We start from the raw sequence: 18,511 nt of genomic DNA on the forward strand, positions 1-18,511 counted from the left end.
ATCATTCCAGTTCTGAGAACCTTGCAGTCTGTATATAGTATACACTCCACTACGACTACAACACCAGACCTAAGGCCTACACTGGCGTCCACAACTGCTTATTTATACTGGTGCTATCGGGTTAATGGTCAGATAACCTCGTCCCGGTATCTTGTCGTCGTAATTTACAGGGTTCTGATTTGAGAAACGCCAAACCTCGTCGACTCTCAAAATGTTGATATCGCTGAAAGTGTCTAGACGACATTCCTCTCCGATTTTTGCTTTGACTAATCGTCAAAGTAATTTCTCAATGTTTGTCATATTTTATTTAGATTTCTTTCCGCCTTTGTACAAAGGTACGCATGTTCCTCATCATTATTCCAAAAGCTTAGTGATCGGTGTTTCCATTTTGTTTGTTTATTTGTGCTTTCATTGTTTATTTGTTGTCAAGTCTGTAAAACGAAAAAATCACGAGATACAGCATCTAATCAATTTCTCTTAACCCTTGGTTCCACGAATCCTAAAAAATATTTTTAAAAAGTATTTTTCTAGTATTCGTGCTTGGTTCGAATAATAAATACTGCTACAAGACAAATATCGTGTCGAAATTGTTCAGTTCACCATAAGTTGCTCAACTTTGTAATACTCGACACCACTCGTTTACGGTCAACAAATTTGATGGTGGTTTTGGCGGCCGCAAATCGCCACTCGATACGTGGACGTGGTGACGAAACCCCAACTTGGGCAGAAACCCGCGAGGAGAATACGGTGGGGGCACGGGACCTCCCTGGAGTGAGGTGTGCTTAGCAGTCAACACACTAACTAACATAGACCATTTTACAATTTTACACAATCTAAGTTCCTGTAAATGTTTAGAACTATCTATCAACAAATAATCACGATTGGGATACACAATGTAGAAGGCGATTGACGCGGAGATTTGTCCAGTACAGTATCATGTGTCGTGAGTCGTCTGTCTGGACAAGAAGAGTCGATGAACCTGCTTCACAGATACATCAGTCACTCGAGGTGTGTCAGGCCTATCACTGATAAGGCTGTTTGTACTGGTGATAACACGTCCTTCCATCGCCCAGTCGTCTTCCTTCTTCGCCTTCCCAGTTCTCATGACTACGATGTTGATACGTTCAAGGTACAAGTGTTTGTGCCGGCAAAGCTTCCAAGCGTATTCAATTGTTCGATCGCTAGACCTACTAACGCAAATATTACCTATGAGTTTAGTGTTACAATTTGCCATCTCAATATCAAGCTGATGAGTTGATTCAAATACTAGCTTCCTCTTTTTGAGCCTCTGCAGGTATGGGGATAACGGACCAACTCTATTGTCCGTTCGTTTTAAAGATGAGCATTGAAACAATTTACAAATTTAAATCATTGTGTATTATTTTCAGTTAAGGAAAAAAGTAAAAGGAGACAGTAAATTCAACCGCACATTTCACAGCCCAAATTCTGCGGTTTGTGGTTGGGTTTAGTTAACTCGCGTTTTCGGGAGCCGAGGTTTGTCAGCCATCTCGGGCCAAGGCGTTTCTCTCAGACAGATTCGCTGAAGCACTCGTTTAACTGTCAGTGTAGGTAGTGTGTAGACGGTGTAGAAGAGGATGAGTATTCGGCGAACGTTCATTTTCCGTTTCGCGAGTCACGCTCGGCTTCCTCCAATTTGCCGCCGGATCAAAACCACATCATTTAGTACGTGAGTGGCGAGTGGCCGAGCACCTGCACTGAGCACACACTGGCGGGGATATCTTAATGTTTAATGTACAACTGATTGCTGTGAAGTGGCGAGCAACTGGTGTAGATTGTAGGGGAAGTAAATACTGTACACTCAAGGTAAAGACAATTGTCTGTTCCTTGTAATTTGTTCTACGAAAACATGTGAAAATGGGGAAATAATGCAATTGAAGTTTGTGCTAATAGTAAAAAGTTATAGCATAACCTCCCTTAATCAAGATACTCTTGCTTTCAAGGATATTTTCATTGAGGTTCTGCCGTACTTTTAAAAATATGTATTAATATACCAATCCCGTCATTCTCGTGTATTGTATCAATTTACTACGTTATCTCATACACATTTTCGGTTCCAACGTTTATTAGAATAAATAAATATTCTCTGTTTTAGTTTAAATCTGTGCTTCGGTACGATCGTATTTGCAGAGAAATGGCTCTGTGGATTGCGTAGTATTGTCTAATGATTTAACCATATCATTGGTCGATTTCGACAGTGGTGAAACAAACTCGTGACCCCGCCAGGCTGGTCAACCAATCAATCCGTTTGTTTCGGCGAGATCGACGCCAGCGCTCCGAGCGTTCATTCCTGCATTAATTGCGTTATTCTGACCAGTAGAAAGTGCGGTAATTAAACCAGCTCGGTGCCCAGAGTGTTGCTAATGATCGGCTCTGAGCTCTCTACACCCTGGCCCCGGACCTCGCTGTTTAGGGACGCTGATTATCGCAGTGGTAAATACGTCTCGCGTTAAGGTTGATTTATGTCTTAAAATATGCGTTATATCAAAGCGACCAATATTAATATCCATTTCTAGTACTAAACGAACGCGGGCTCTTAAGTCTTAGCAAAATTGGCTTACGTAAACGTGGCATCTTCTTCTTTGAGTCATGAATAAGCGAGCATTTGCAAAAATATGCACAGCTCGTAAATATGGTGGGAACGCGCTCCCATACAGTGCTGCATAAATAACTCGCGCATGCCATCCTAGTCCATCCATATTATTAGCAGATGAGATACAGCCGTGCGGCGAAGGTGAAGTCAACGACTGAGGCTGGGCGGGTCTGCTGGGGCTCCTCAACATGTTGACAACTGACTGAACACTGAACAGCCAACGACATTACTGTGCTACCCGCAGTTATTGACAAATATGCGGGAATTTAAAAAGGCGAGATACTCTGTCGACATTTAACAAATAGCCAAACGTCGTAAAATGCTATAAATGTTTTTATTCCCCGTAAATTGAATAAGAAAACTACAGTAGGTCTCATGGTTAGACCTGGACCCGGGACCTATTCGCTTTGATCACACAATCCGTTCAAATTCATATACATATTTGTGACTCGAGTTTATGTGACAACTCTAGTTTTCACTTCAAGATTAGAATTCGATACAAACTGGTGAACCTACTTTGTTCGAACGAGTTCATCGCGGGTCAGCATGATCGGACTATGAGTACGAGGGGTTTAGAGGGAAACAATTGGGAATTGGGGTTTCTAATTGTTGACCATCAAAACATGAAATTTCGCAATTCCTTTTTAAACCAATTTGTAGAGCTTAGAAAACAAATTAGTTAGTACATATAAATTTAGGAACTCACAAAACACCTGTAAATATAAAATTGTCAAGGTTTTCAGGCGAAATAAATCAGGTGAATTTGGAAATTCGCCTCGTCTGTAAATACCCCGCTCATAAATTGACCAGTTATCATTTGCTTCGAAAACATCTACTGTATATCTATACCAGGCCATGAATAATCTCTGTACTCTACTGAGAAAAGATTGTCACTTGAATTGTTTAATCTTAATAAAAGTGCTTGTACATATTAGAAATGAAATTAAATTCTTAAGTCATTGTATGGAAAAAACTTCAATATGTGACATGGTTCAAGGCGCAATCAGTTAAAAGACGGCTTCTTTGATCTGATTTGCAATCATTTTTATTTTTCAAACGACCTTGTCCTTTCGCAGAACAATTGATAAGTGCTAACTTTTCGGATCATCTGCTTCGGTTATGACCTCCAATCCGACTTCCCAGAGAGCAATCAATTTTTGTTCAACGTCATCTCGTAACATGCATTATTAATTTATGACTAGTTTAAACGTTTGAATTCGGTTGACTTAATGCACACATAATGACGTTCTTTTATTTACTAAGCTCCACTAAAACGGAATCTCTCTGTCGAATATGAGTATATCGAGACCAGCGAGCACAGAATATAAATCGAGACACACGTGGTTGCATATTCTCCTCTTAGTTTGGGATTGGCCTTTCAGTAGACATGAAGGTTTCGAAGTCTAAGTACCAAAGTCGTCAAGTTTGTAATGTGTAACGTCAAATGCAGATTTTTTGACTGGTCCGTTTGTCAGTTTCGGTTTATGACAGGCCCGATGGTCCAGCGGTCGTCGCTCTGTCAGTTTCGGAGGATGACAGGCCCGATGGTCCAGCAGTCGTCGCTCTGTCAGTTTCGGAGGATGACAGGCCCGATGGTCCAGCAGTCGTCGCTCTGGCAGTTTCGGAGGATGACAGGCCCGATGGTCCAGCGGTCGTCGCTCTGTCAGTTTCGGAGGATGACAGGCCCGATGGTCCAGCGGTCGTCGCTCTGTCAGTTTCGGAAGATGACAGGCCCGATGGTCCAGCAGTCGTCGCTCTGTCAGTTTCGGAGGATGACAGGCCCGATGGTCCAGCGGTCGTCGCTCTGTCAGTTTCGGAGGATGACAGGCCCGATGGTCCAGCGGTCGTCGCTCTGTCAGTTTCGGAGGATGACAGGCCCGATGGTCCAGCGGTCGTCGCTCTGTCAGTTACGGAGGATGACAGGCCCGATGGTTCAGCGGTCGTCGCTCTGTCAGTTTCGGAAGATGACAGGCCCGATGGTCCAGCAGTCGTCGCTCTGTCAGTTTCGGAGGATGACAGGCCCGATGGTCCAGCGGTCGTCGCTCTGCCAGAGAAAGTCACCACAAGGATTTTCTTCTGCTCTCCCACGCGCGTCTAGTACGTGATTCCCAACCTGATGTTTTAATTTGGTTCATATTACCTACATTTAGGTTTGTAACCGCAGGTTTGAAAACATATTTTCCTCGTTGTAGTTGTGTTTGACGTTCAGCTACAGTGGAAGTGCTATATAAAACAACGTTATTATTTGTAAGCCAACTGGCCATTTTCACCCTTATTTCGGATGTTTGAATATTTAATCCGCACCAATAACTACATTAGACACGGGTCCGGTTCGGAACCGATTGATTTAGACGGGCCGACATCGCCATCGCCGCTCCTTCTCTATTGACCCAGTCCATCGTCGGATGACGCTCCACTTTTTATTAATGTGTCCTTTGTCCCCGGGAGAAAGTGTGATGGCCCTGAGCATATCTGAGGACCGAAAGCATCGCGAATTCTCCTACTAGGCTATATAATATATTTATCACCTCTCGTTGTATCGTGCCGCGGGCTCAGTCCATATACTCGCCCTGTCATCGAAGGCGGCTCCTGTGTAAAATGCAAACTCGGTGCATCCAGTTAACGCCGTCCGCCCAAACTCCATAAAAGATAATAACGTAACTGTCTTACGCCCCGCTGTTTATACGGTTTACGTAAACTTTGTATTTTACGCTCGTTTTATTACCGGCTGTTTCTCCCAACAACAGAGCTGAGAGCACTAACCCGGAGTCTGAGCCTGTAGCCAATCTGTATCGCCCCCTACTAGCAGCCCAGCGCCGCCGCCGCCGCATGCAAATAAGACCTGTTCTACCGCGATCATTTATCTCCAACCATCTATAAGTTACTTTTCGATCTTCTTTGTGGTCGTTTCGAAATTGCCAAGTGCTGTTGGGTCACTCGCAGTGTAATCTTATCATTGCCTTAGATTTGTATTTGTACCTTGATTCATATTTTTATAATATTTGATTTTTACCTACCATATTCCGGAGATGTTGTGGATGGATATATCGGTTCTCGTTTTTCTATGATGCAGACTATCTTGCATCACTTTGTCCATAGTCACACTTGTGTATTGACAATTAACGAAATTTTAATATATGATTTCTGAGAATAGTATAAATGAATCACTAAACCTGTGTATTTATACAATTAATTGAGAAGATGACAACAACCACCACCACCAGCTAAGAACCACTGTACCACTGTAGCTAAGAATTGATTACATACATTTTTTATGCAAAACCACCCACGGATTTAATATACATTGCTGGATCGGACAGCACTAAACATCATTCTCATTGTAGATTCAGAGATGATACACAACTGATCATATGTCCTCAGGTCGTCACTCAGTCTCTAGATAAACAACAATAAATCTCTCTTATCGATTCACTATCCACTTTCTAGTCACGGTATTCGTTCGACCCCACAGATGGTGTCCAATCCTTCAGTTTTATTTCGTTACAAATCGAATTGAAACTGTCCATTAATCACAGACTTGACTAGGCATAATGTTACATGTAATTGATTTTATAATCCATACATGGAGTGTCGACTTATCGTTTACAATGAAAAAACGTGACGTGTCTTTGTTATGTGACAAAACAATTTCATGCTGCAGTATCAGAATGAATCACGGACTGGTTTTACTGTTAACAATTCAATGGGAGCTAAACATAGAGAATTGACTTGAATACCAAAACTTTCTCTATAAAACACGACAGAACTAATGGTACAGTTGTAAAAAAAATTGAATACCGTATTGGCGCAATCACAGTTTTTGCTAAACAAAGAGCAGGGCAATTGGGATGAAGTAAAATCAACTGATGATCTCTGAAAGTTTTGGACATTCATCAAACTGAATCGCGTTACGAAAGAATCCACCTCTCCTTACGAAAATCCGAAGATTTGAATTGAAAAGGAAAATGAAACCAAATTAAAACTCCTGAGTACACTGAAATCTTTGAGAGGATTTCCATTTATCGTAGTAAACACGCACTGTGTTACCAGTTGAAGAATTTGTCAATTGAAATTGAATCAGCGAATAGATTATTTAGCCATTGGAGGTTACGAGAGACGTATAACAGCGATTGAAGTTGTGCACTATGCCATCGGAGTATCTAAACATCTGAAGTATCTGAGTAGTATTTGAAGGAGGGTTTCCTTATTTTCAACTTAAAAAGGACTAGTATGAGATTCTTTATCCTACGTTCTGCTACACACACTTTTTATGATTATTCTTGAGTGGTTTCATCCTGGGATTCGGCACCAAGTCTAAAATCTCCTAGTTTATAAACATCGAGTGTCTCAGTCATACAGATGCAAAGTTCTTCGTAGTCGTATTCAAATTGTTATTAGAAAACGTTTACCATAACCTCATTAGACTTGAAGATCGGATGTCCAATGTTCAGTGGATGTGTAGTTATGTTCAAGAGTCATTTCAACAAGCGCCATATTATATTGTATTCACGTTCTCATTATCATAATTGAATCGCAATAGGCCTTCGTCCGCGGACTCGACTGAGACTATAGGGATCAGCTTCAGATTCAGTTTCAGATGTACAATAGAGACAGCTCTGCACTTTTCATTTACATAATTGAGGCTGCAGTCGATGTCGCTGGGCAGTGTGTTGTGGAGAAGTGCGTGGCCGCGACAAGCTGCGAGAGCCACGCCCGGACAAATACAAGACAAGTCCGACTCATAACCCTCTATTTATTATGCTAACACGTCGTTACTGTGTCTAAATCAACTTCCATCGACCCACGGCCGATCGTTTCGATCTCTGTTAACACGATCGACATCGGTCTTAGTAATGTAGACCGTGTTATATTGTCAACACCGGCTATGGACGGACAAGCACCGGGTGCGTTAGATTCTTACATTATAACAGCCACCAATGATAGCTTGGAAACTCTCGGAAATGTGTTTTCGATACTCCGCTTGGAGGAGTGTTGGTCTTCTGTACCGTATGGCGCTGGTGTAGGGCGGACCGCGGACCAGATGTATGTCGGGTCACATCGGCATGCAAGCCTCGTGGCTCTCTGTTCCTGGAACTCCGTGACCCGCTACTGCTTCTGTCTACACCACACACTACTGCAGCACTCCACACTCTACACCTGCTGTTGCTGCTATCTCTGATATCTACATTGGCCAATCTCCCCTTTGTCCTCCAGATCAAGATTACCGGCTCCCAGCTATTTAGAAACTAGCTTTCGTGACAGAGAGTACTCTATCTTCAAATTCCATCTTTTTAGAATCCCGTATGACGGTTTTTGGTATTCATACTCTTCAAAAATGACGCAGGACATTCTTGACCACCGGCACTAAACATATAGGTACTAAAAATGTTTTGTTGAACTGTTTTATAAGTATTTTTTCACTCTAGTATTCAGCGTGTATATTTATGGAATCAAGTTGACAGCAAGTTTTGTGGAATGTTTGGCAGTCAGCAGGGCCTGCTTGTGCTAAATCTGCTTTAAAATATGCTTAAATACACATAGGCATATTTAATTCAGAATCATCACTAAATATAACATTTACTAGCAATGGCATTAGCTTAGATATGAACTTTTAATCTATATATTTTATCTCATTGGTGGCCATTTTTGAAGCTCGAGCTCATTCCCGATTTTCACTTTCCACATTTCTCTTATCCACGCGTAGGTGTCATGTCCATAGATAATTGAAATGTATCTTATTAAAAAGTATCCTAGCCCTAAAGGTAAATGGGAAAGCCACGGATGGATGGTAAACGTACATTAGTCTGCTGAAGAGGTGAAACGTTTCCAGGTAAACATAAAGGTGTAGGTAATTCTGATAAGGTAACGGTGTTGTTGATAAGGCGGTAACATTGTGTCTTACTCGCGCGTGTAGCTCTACCGTGTCAGTAACTAACTGTACCAGTCTCCTCTCGAACATGTTATGTGTTCACAACTTAACTTGACTTGTGGCCTTCCTTCTCTTGTCTTGATAATCCTTATCTCCTATTGGTAAAGCAGTATCATAATACATATGTTTTATATTAGACCCAAAAATTGCAACAGGAACTAAAAACTAAAAAAGAGCTTAAAGTTTGAAAATGTACATGGTATAAACCTGGTGCAAAAAGAACCAAAACACACAAAACTTGACTTCATACATTCCTGTGCTCGTTACCAATTCAAGGTAAATAGGAAATCGCAGCTTTGGCATGTCCTCTGGTTAGTTATGTGTATGTGAAGATTTCCCAGTAAATGAGACAAGTAGTTTGGCTAGATGATCTCACCCCGTCAGTGGCAGTATACTGAAGGCCGCCGAGCCACAGAGCAGTGCACTGCCCGGCTCCGTCTATCTTCCTTGGTTTACGCAATGTGGCCTAATCGCCGTCTCAAACACTACATTATCATAAGAGCCGAGTGACCTTGACTTCTCTTCCTCGTCTGATGCCTGATGCCTTCCAGGATTCCTTTCTCGCCCATCCGGTATTCGGCGCGCTCACTGTTCACTCGCTGTAGCGCACTTGCATAAATCAATGTCAGATTGGCTTCACTTGAAAACGCTTTAAATCAAGTGTATTTCAAGATCCACTACTGTAGGTGTTAACCGTACACTATGTATGGATAAGCTGTATAATCAAATACAGTCTACGATACGGATAAAGAGCGACCCTCTCCTTGTCGACCTTGTCTAATTTCCCCTAATTAACTTTATTTAACTCTTTACACGTAACTCTTCGTATACTTGCTAAATAGCTACAAAACAGCGATGAAACTTATAGTAATAAAACATGTCATCTCTAAACTCTAATAATAGCATTTGAATTGTAAGTATTGTTTTTACAGACACCCTTAAACGCTCAAGTGTTATCCTCATCAAGGGAAAGGTTTTACCGTTATAGGACTAAAGTGGTTTGGAAACGTAGGTACTTTATGCTTAAAATTTGTCTACATACAAGAAGACGTTAAAGAGACTTTAACGACTACGACAACGAATATGCCTTGAAACTGTAAACGTCCTCGAGGTGTGTGTCCCTCTTTAACCAGTGCGATATAAAGTTTGAACTGATTGAATAATAACCATTTAAAAATGTTGTAAACTCAAAGAACATTGGGTATCTACTACATGATGCATTTCGTAATGTAACGAGAAATACATTTTGAAACTACCTATGAAGATGGCCAAAAAAGGTGTTGTTTAAAGGTATGTGGGGTATTTTTTAGTTTACTTTCTTCCACAGACGAGTTTAGATAGTACAGTAATAAACTTTCTTGAATATCTTATTAATGTTTGTGGTAAAACTTACTTATACGCTCCTGTCAGATAAACAGATAAACTTTTATTAATAAAAACCGTCGATATCTCCAGCATTACATACATCGACAGTCCAAATGTCATTCTGTGCTCTCTGCCAAATAACAATACGCATAATTTATCAGTGAGAAAAATGTACAATAGATGAACTCAAGCTAATCTTTTTTTTATAAAACAGTAAATTAATGTTTCTTTTGTTGGTATTACAGACACAACTTGCATAACATAAGTACAATACTGTTGCAATTAACAAGCCAATATTACTGTACGCCGATAACGTATTTGCACATTAGTTTCACATTTAGTTAGTAACTGTGTAAAATTTTCTACATTTAGACGAGCTGCGATCTAGTTCACTTTTTAGGTAGGCTACTCAAAAACTCATAGAGACTTAATTTCTTATATCGCAGTGGTTCGTAATTATTACGTATACGTTATAAATAGCTATTGTACTAGTAGTCGCCTGCTATATAATTATCCTTATCTACATACACACGCACAACTACTCGCAAGACAGATGCAAAGAATGGATATAATAAATCAGCAGTCAGCTAGGTGCGAAGATACAAACCCACTGCAGGTTTTCAGCAGCAGTAATGTTCAGCTAACACGTTGTTTAGCATAATATTCCTAACTCATGCCAAGGCCGCGACGCGACGTCGTCTGCTTGCTCAGCGACAGCGACTATCCTCGGTATTTGTGTAACTAATGATTCGTCCAAACCACTTAATGTTATTTGAGTTAAGCGAAAAATTCTTGTTAGGTACATAGCAACCTTCTGTAAAATATCTCTCCGTCGACGTCGTCCTCGGACAGCCTCGGATTCTATTTCTACAACAAGCGAGCGGGCAGTGCGCGGACTTGTCTGGAAGCTATAAAAGGGCAGGAACCCTCCGAAACGCCCATCAAAATCTAAATCTGCTCTAAAACGCAGTCTCAGTCGGTTTGGTGTTGTTTAAATCGACCGTTACTTCCTCTACGAGTTTCGTCAAGAATATAACCAAAACCTCGGAACTGTGATTTGATAGTTTACACTGGCGTGTTTTAACAACTTCTTTTGTGTGTATGCAACTCGAAGCGTAATAACTGCAAATAAAACTGTTGAAATGTTCTCACAATCGTTAATTTGTAATTTTCTTGGTATTTTTACTGGCTGTTTAGATAAGCGGGGATTCGCCTTGTACGGTATCGTCTATCGGTGGACCATGGTACTGCGCTGATAGCTGATGACCCGCCTAGCAGTCTGGTTCTATCAGACTATTGTACTGTAGTCTACTCTACAATAGCCACTTTAACTGTGTGAAGTATCTCAATCATCTACTCTCACCTCCCGTTATCACCCATAAAGTGTGTCAATCACTTCCACTGATAACACAAACCAAATAGTAATCAATCACACATCAGTTAGATTGAGGTCGGTAAGGTCTTAGTAGACGTTAATAGTCAATGTAAGTTAGAGCGTGGAAATCCTTTTTGCGAGTGTAGCTAAAACTGCCAATTAATGCAATGCAGGGTTATACAGCACCAAGTAACTGTAAATAGGTTTATAGAATTAAAACAATTTCAAATATTACTAATTCGCTGGATTTAAATGTTCTTTCATGTAATCGTTTTGTTGCTCGCAGCGAACACAGGTTGCACGATAAAAGGACAAATTGTCTTTAAAAATTTATTTTATCTGGCGTTTCTGCATCAAAATAAACTTTCCCATTCTACTATTTGTTTTGTCTGGAGTCGGCTTAATAAAACAGAAAACGCCTTTATCGATAAAAGTTCAAAGTCGTCAACATGTAATTGGTACACCACAGCCTTCTTTGAACATTTCCTTGATCGGTTCGTAGTAAACAAATGTGTCAAAAGTCCAATGATTTCGCTTAAAAACAAATTGGCAGTCAAAGATTAATAGCATCATTATCAGTGAAGTGATAATGAATTACGTGTAGTCTTTGTTTCAATACTACATAATAACTCCTAAGAAGGTCGAGATCACTGATCAGTGTGTTGAAACACATACAATGTTTCTGTCGTTTGTTTCAGTCTTATTTAAAACAGCCCTCTATGTTTCTTCACATTCTTCCAGTATACATTTTAAGGGTAGGCTACACTAAAAGATGCAATACTGTATCTATACACGTATCACATCAAGAGAGATGTTGGCAGCATCTCTCTGAACACACACCTCTACACAACTATAAGGTTGTTTTGTTTAGTTTCGTCTAATCTACAAGTAATCTTCTCTAGAAGCTTTAGGGCCAGCAGCATATTCACTCATTGTTGTTTAAGGTTGTTTGTTTAGTGCTCCTTTTTGTCTAAGGCTGGTTTGTCCATCATGCAGTTTTCCTCCATGCTACGTACGTCTCTAACAAGGCCCTGTTTGCTCCGGATCAGTCTACAGTTGCGCAAGACGTCGTGGTCCTCGATACTCTCGATCCCCCATGACTCCGACATTGTTTATTCCACAATAGCCCTCAATTTGCGAGCTCTTTGTGCAAATGCCAGTGCAATAGACGACGTCCAGGCACTGTTACGTAACCACGGCCTCTCGCCTTGTAGTCCTGCCTAGAACAATGGAAACTGCTTGTGTGCAGACGTCACTCGTCATCGCAAACAATCCAACTTTTACCCGTCGTTGAGCGATTTGTATTGCTGAATGATGCAGATGCGTTATGCCTCGTCTAGAAAATAATGAAAGCAAACTCTGAGCAGAATAGCAACTAACGATACAAGACGGATGAGCATTAAATCAGTGTCATGCTCTGTCAGATTGATACCTTTTGGTCTAGTATAGTGCATATACTTTTTAGAGTGTAGACCGCTTTTCCGCGAACTACCTGATTCGTGAGTGAAGATGAAAAGATCTGGTGATTAGCTTTGTAGTTGTTATAGTAGTTTGTGTTCATTATTATGATCAGATATAACTCTTGGTAGGTCGATTCCAGCAGTAGACCAACAAGCCTTGACGTCTGGGCTGCAGCTTTAGTTGGGTCACGATAGAAAAAAGCTAAGGGGGCGGAGAACAATGAAGTGACCTTCCCCGCACACGTGCACATAGTACAGCCCCAGCATCTCGGCTCGGCTCTCCCGGGCCTACACACCAAGGCACAGTGCAGCGCACACGGTACAGCACAACACAGGGCAGCTCATCACAACACACAACAAAATACTACACTGAACGACAAAGGACAACAAGACAAGACTTAATACAACTAAACACATCACATAACACAGTAAAGCTCATCACATCACACAACTCGGCACATCACAACACATAACACAGTAAAGCTCATCACATCACACAACACGGTACAGCACGACACAACACGGTACAGCTCGTCACAACACACAACAAAACATGACTCGGATCGACACAGTACATCACGACAAGGAACAACATTACAAGACTTAGCAGACTTAACATAACACGGCACAGCACTGTGCAACATATGAATCGCAGAACAACACGGCTTGGTACAATTAAAATCTCAGCTTAAGCTCCTAATTACTCATATACGTGTATTATTTCTCAAAATAGCAAATGCATGAACATGAAACTAAATAAAAACTACTGCAAACTACTGCCTGGGTTTATTCAAGTGAAGGCAATAGTGTTGTAGATAGGTACATAAAGGAATGCATTCAACCTCTCAATGAGTCGATTTTCCTCAGCAAGAGCACGGCGGCGGCGGTTCAGTCGTAACCGCCTCAGTCGAGAGGTTGGGCAATACGATTGGGACGTATTTGGTTAACACAATAAAACACGACACCAAGCTGTTTTATATCGACTCTGACACAGACAAGCGTGTAGAGGAGGTTCGGAGCAGTCGTGGAATGTGAACTGTCTCGTCATTTATCGAAAAGAAGACATTCTTGACCAGGTTTACATCGACCACCGGACCCGGACCACTCCACTCCACTCTCTAATATCCTTCACAACCAGTCAAGATCCTATCTCTGATGCTTCCATTTTAGTATTTATCTTCCGACATTCTCGTTATGATAATCCGATCACAGTATTAGTCAGTTTAACTTACAATGTATGGCAAAATGTATAGAGAGGTATGTTTGACCTTTTCAATCTTGAAGGGCATCTTAAATGTTTAGCTTTTTTACTCCCCGCTTAGTATAAAAAAAAACAACCTACCATTGACGGAGTCAATCTTTGTGTTCCTCTCTTCAGACCCTGTGATGTACAACTTAAGTCACCTCAGTATACAGACACTGTATCGTGTCTAGTGTACTGAACACTGTTGTTATAACCTATGTTGTTCTGACCAGTGTAGGCCAATGTTAATGTTGTTCTGACCAGTGATGTTCTTGCCAGTGTTGTTCTGGCCAATGTTTTTCTGACCTGTTTTGTTCTGACCACTGATGTTCTGTTGCAGGACCAGGATGCTGCACTGAGAGTCTGCCTCCTCCTCACCACACCAGGTAAGCCTCTGAAATATTATAATCCTAATTGATAACGATAACGCGCCGCCCGCAGCTCGAGCCACAAAAACTCTGATGTATGGAAGTTGAAAGTTGAGAAGCGTTATCTCCTCCGTCCCCGCATGGTAATCGTGCCTATTTATTTCATGAGATCTTGTAAGACCCCAACGCAAGATTAATTCTAGAATAATAGCAGGCGTTTTCTACATTCATGTGTCATCTTTAAGTGTAAAATGTAAATTATCAATAAATCCTGATTGTAGTAGCAGGAATAATGAGCTAAATTCAAGGGGTTTTTAATAAATTTATACTTTTAAAAGACAAAATACCACTCACTCACTTACTGATCACTACATCTAAAAAAACTCAAAACCATAAGAAATCAGGAATCGGAATGGAAGTTCCAATTACGCTCTAGGTGTGCAATAAGAAGCGTTTTCAAGAGATTCCTTCATGGTTTTTAGTTGATTCTTTAGTTGTCAAACCCAGAATAAAACATCGTGCAAGGTTTTTATGTTACTTTAAGATACATACGATTTTCGATAACGTTATGGGAGAACTTACAGGACTATTGGAAATGTAGGTTTAAGCGTGTAAACCTATGTGAAAGGAAATACAGCGGGAATAGTTTTCTTGCCAGAAACATTATGTTGGTGGTTTGAGAGTGAGCAGTCCGAATCTCCTGGAGGAAGGACAGTTAATATTGTAAATGAAGAAGTTCTCTTTTAGTAAAACTTAAGTACTTACATACTGCAATGTCAAACATCGTGAGCAAAGCCATGACGGGGTAAGCTTGTGAATTATAGTGTTTGCATAGTGTTTATTCTACGTGTATTTGCAACACTGTGCGTGTGTGCCCCTGCAGTTCTACATATGTTTCATGAAAAAACAATACAGTATTTCAATACATAAAATGAATATACAGTTCAATATCTCAGTAGCATTGCATAATGTTGTCTCAACTATTTAAAGATTTAAAACCTAACAGTATTGATTAATGGACCAGTTAGACTTTGTGACTAGTTAAATTTGTAGTGAAAATTTAACAACATGTAAAGTACTTAAATTCAGTACAACACAGCCCTTGAACGTTTTAAAATAATTTTTCTATAAATCCACTACAAGATAACAATTTTATAGACTCTTAATTGTGAAATTCGTTTGGATGTACATTTACTGTTTGACTACCCATGTTACTTTCATTCATACATATTGTATAAAACTAACATGCATCAGTGATAATTGTGTGTACAATGACTCAAATGAAACTGGTCTTCATTACGTGACACACCATTTCACTAGATACAATTGCATTACTGGAGTGAAATGACCAGTGATTTCCATGAACAGTAATTTGATGAGAGATAGATTCCTAGATAAACAAGCAGCACTAATGACGACATGGTGTAATAACAGCACTTCACATCTAGAGAGGCAATGTAAGTAATCAGGATCAAGATCAGGGATGTGAGCTACTTCAGTGTGAGGATGAGGATATGAGAGTCAGAGTCAGGCAACGCCAACATGCACTACTATTACTATAGTCCAACATTAGTGAAGTAATTATTGTCTGTAGCATGCTAAAAATGTTCAACTCTAGCTCTATAGATATTGTACACCTAATTCTTAGGAGATTCGTTGCTACTGTAGATCTGATCGAATCAAAATCCCAAAACAGATTTTTTTTGTTTCAACCATGTGTAAATAACGATGCCTCAATCAAAAAGAGAATCAGTACAGGTAACGGTTCTTTTACTTTCATACAGAAAACAATATTTACCACTATGTATGTTATTCTAACGAGACTGTATTTGGAAATGATAGTAAATAAAACTGTAATAATTATAGGCCAATAATTAAACATCACATGGGTTTTGAGTGTGGCAAGAGAATGTACCGTACTAACCGCAGTGTTACTTCGTATGATCTCTTGTAGACGAGGCACGCTACCAGGTGAATGTCACTGACTTCGTTGTCTTAACTGTTATCACGAGTGGTGACACAGTGTGCGCAAACCTCTTCCACAACCACTGTGTCACTACGTATAATAACATATCAATATCACGTGACTTCACTAGGTGTTGTATTATCTGTTATCACGCGTGGTGACACAGTGTGCACAAACCTTATCTGTTATCACGCGTGGTGACACAGTGTTCACAAACCTCTTCCACGACCACTGTGTCACTACGTATCATGATAAGAGATAAGATAACACCCAGAGTAGTCACGTGACTTCACTAGGTCTTATCTGTTATCACGCGTGGTGACACAGTGTGCGCAAACCTCTTCCACAACCACTGTGTCACGACGTATCATGATAAGAGATCAGATAACACCCAGAGTAGTCACGTGACTTCACTAGGTGTTATCTTATATGTTATCACGCGTGATGACACAGTGTGCACAAACCTCTTCCACAACCACTGTGTCACTACGTATGAGATAAGATAACACCTAGTGTAGTCACGTGACACGTGCCTGGTAGCGCACCTCCCCCCTCCTCATCTCCTCATTCCAGTTAATTAGATCTCCTGGCACGTGCTCCCACTCCCCATATCCTAACATATGGCTTGTTTTGGAACAAACACCGGATTTATTAATTAGCCCAGCTGCTTTTTAACTGCTCTTTAATCTCTCTTTCGTCTCCTCTGTCCTTGAAACGCACGAGATTTAACACAATATTTAATTAACGTATAGTTTTAAAATGTAGTATTTAGATTTCGACAAGAATGTAAATTTCCCAGTGACTGTGTTATCACGTCACTATTTGATTATCGTTTTTCTGACTCTCTCTCGTGTTTCAATATCTATAGTGTTATCCTGGTACTGTGACAATATAAAATTTGCAATCATTGCGTTAGGTCACAATGTTAATTGTGTGCTTTGTCTTTGATGTATGAAATTCCAATATAGAGTACCATTCATTATCTTGATACTATGACTGAATTTTCCAATGATAGCATCGAGACACATCACCATATCATTCACTTGTATTAGACATCTCAGTATCTATATGTTTAAGATTTTAATACACTTTTATTGAAGTTTTTGTGTACTAAACCACCAGTTTCAACCACCCCTTGGGCTTGGGATACTAAAATTGTCTTTCGCTTTACAAATGTCAAACGAGTTAGTGTACTATACCTTTCAATGCGTCCACGTAATTTCCAGTCCATAGTGTTTTCATGTGATCTCGGTGCCGTACTGTTGTTTTCAGACGAGTAAAGCCTAGACAAAATGTATAGAACAATTACCAACAAGTATGCAGAAAATCATCCACATGTGGAGATAAGTGAGGTTGCGATAAGATTGGAACTGACCCTGGCCGGATTACTGAGATATCGGCAACAAAAACTGCATCAAATCAAACATACAAGGTTACTAAAGTTTTACGTGACGTTATACCATCCTCTCACATTCTTCCCTTCGCCACCGTCCACCGTTTCATAAAAAAAACAAGCCAACCATCTTCGTATAGCAGATCTTTGATACCTTGCATGTAGCTGTGGTACCTCATAGAGAGATAGAGACCTCATAATTATAGAGGTTATCTCTGCGTCGAGGCTGCCCCTCTAGCTTTGGCCAGTCGGTGATTTCGGTTTCACCCAGCTCGCAACTTGCCCATTGTGCAGCTGTGAGTTATGTTTTACACTACGTCGACTGATTATATCGCACAGATTTATATGATACTTTCTTCTGCGATCCTCTCACGCTTGTTATTGCATTAGGCCGAATTGATTTTCTCGCTTTCCTCATTAGTTTCCTACGTTATTCAAATTTTGTGATGCAATTTACTACTTTAATATTTCCGCCCCATAAGGTCATGCATGGGTTGCAACAGTGTTTGTGCTGTAGTTAACTTTTAACATTGACTTAAGATATTGCATGTGAATTATCGTCTTATAGAAAATGAGAAGCATGCTTTGGTGCGTGTGTTGGTGACGTTTTAGTGAACACGATGAGACAACTAAATGTCTATCTCTTATGTTAGGGTTCAGTTTACAATTTGTGATTTACGTTTTGATTAGAAAACCAGGGGAAAAGCAATATTTTTCAAATAGACATCTTAAATGTTTGAAAAATGTAATTGATTTAAGTGTCATAATAAATTATTACCGTTTATAAAAGGATCTCCTTGC

General features: G+C 40.2%; 2 protein-coding genes across 3 annotated transcripts in view; both read left to right on the forward strand.

The window, feature by feature from the left end:
• The window catches only part of LOC128984686 (semaphorin-5B), an 83,941-nt gene that overhangs the window by 10,760 nt on the left and 54,670 nt on the right, over positions 1-18,511 (forward strand). For both annotated transcript variants that reach the window (XM_054404026.1, XM_054404027.1), the window contains exon 2: positions 14,324-14,369. The gene's annotated coding sequence lies outside the window, so the exon portion shown is untranslated. The remainder of the gene's footprint in view (positions 1-14,323; positions 14,370-18,511) is intronic.
• On the forward strand, positions 1,104-4,709 carry LOC128984059 (microtubule-actin cross-linking factor 1, isoforms 6/7-like). The gene is made up of 2 exons (XM_054403342.1): positions 1,104-1,129; positions 4,103-4,709. The coding sequence occupies exons 1-2, from the start codon at positions 1,104-1,106 to the stop codon at positions 4,707-4,709; spliced, it is 633 nt and encodes a 210-aa protein (XP_054259317.1).

This window comes from Macrosteles quadrilineatus, unplaced genomic scaffold (assembly GCF_028750875.1).
Source record: "Macrosteles quadrilineatus isolate MER2022 unplaced genomic scaffold, UCM_ALF_1.0 Scaffold_2__2_contigs__length_208266976, whole genome shotgun sequence".
NCBI lineage: Eukaryota > Metazoa > Arthropoda > Insecta > Hemiptera > Cicadellidae > Macrosteles > Macrosteles quadrilineatus.

Bases quoted from the DNA above. Each gene is read 5' to 3' on its own strand.
- LOC128984059 (XM_054403342.1), top strand. From the start codon at position 1,104: ATGACTACGATGTTGATACGTTCAAG. The intron at 1,130-4,102 runs GTACAAGTGTTT...GGTTTATGACAG, and splicing joins ACGATGTTGATACGTTCAAG to GCCCGATGGTCCAGCGGTCG.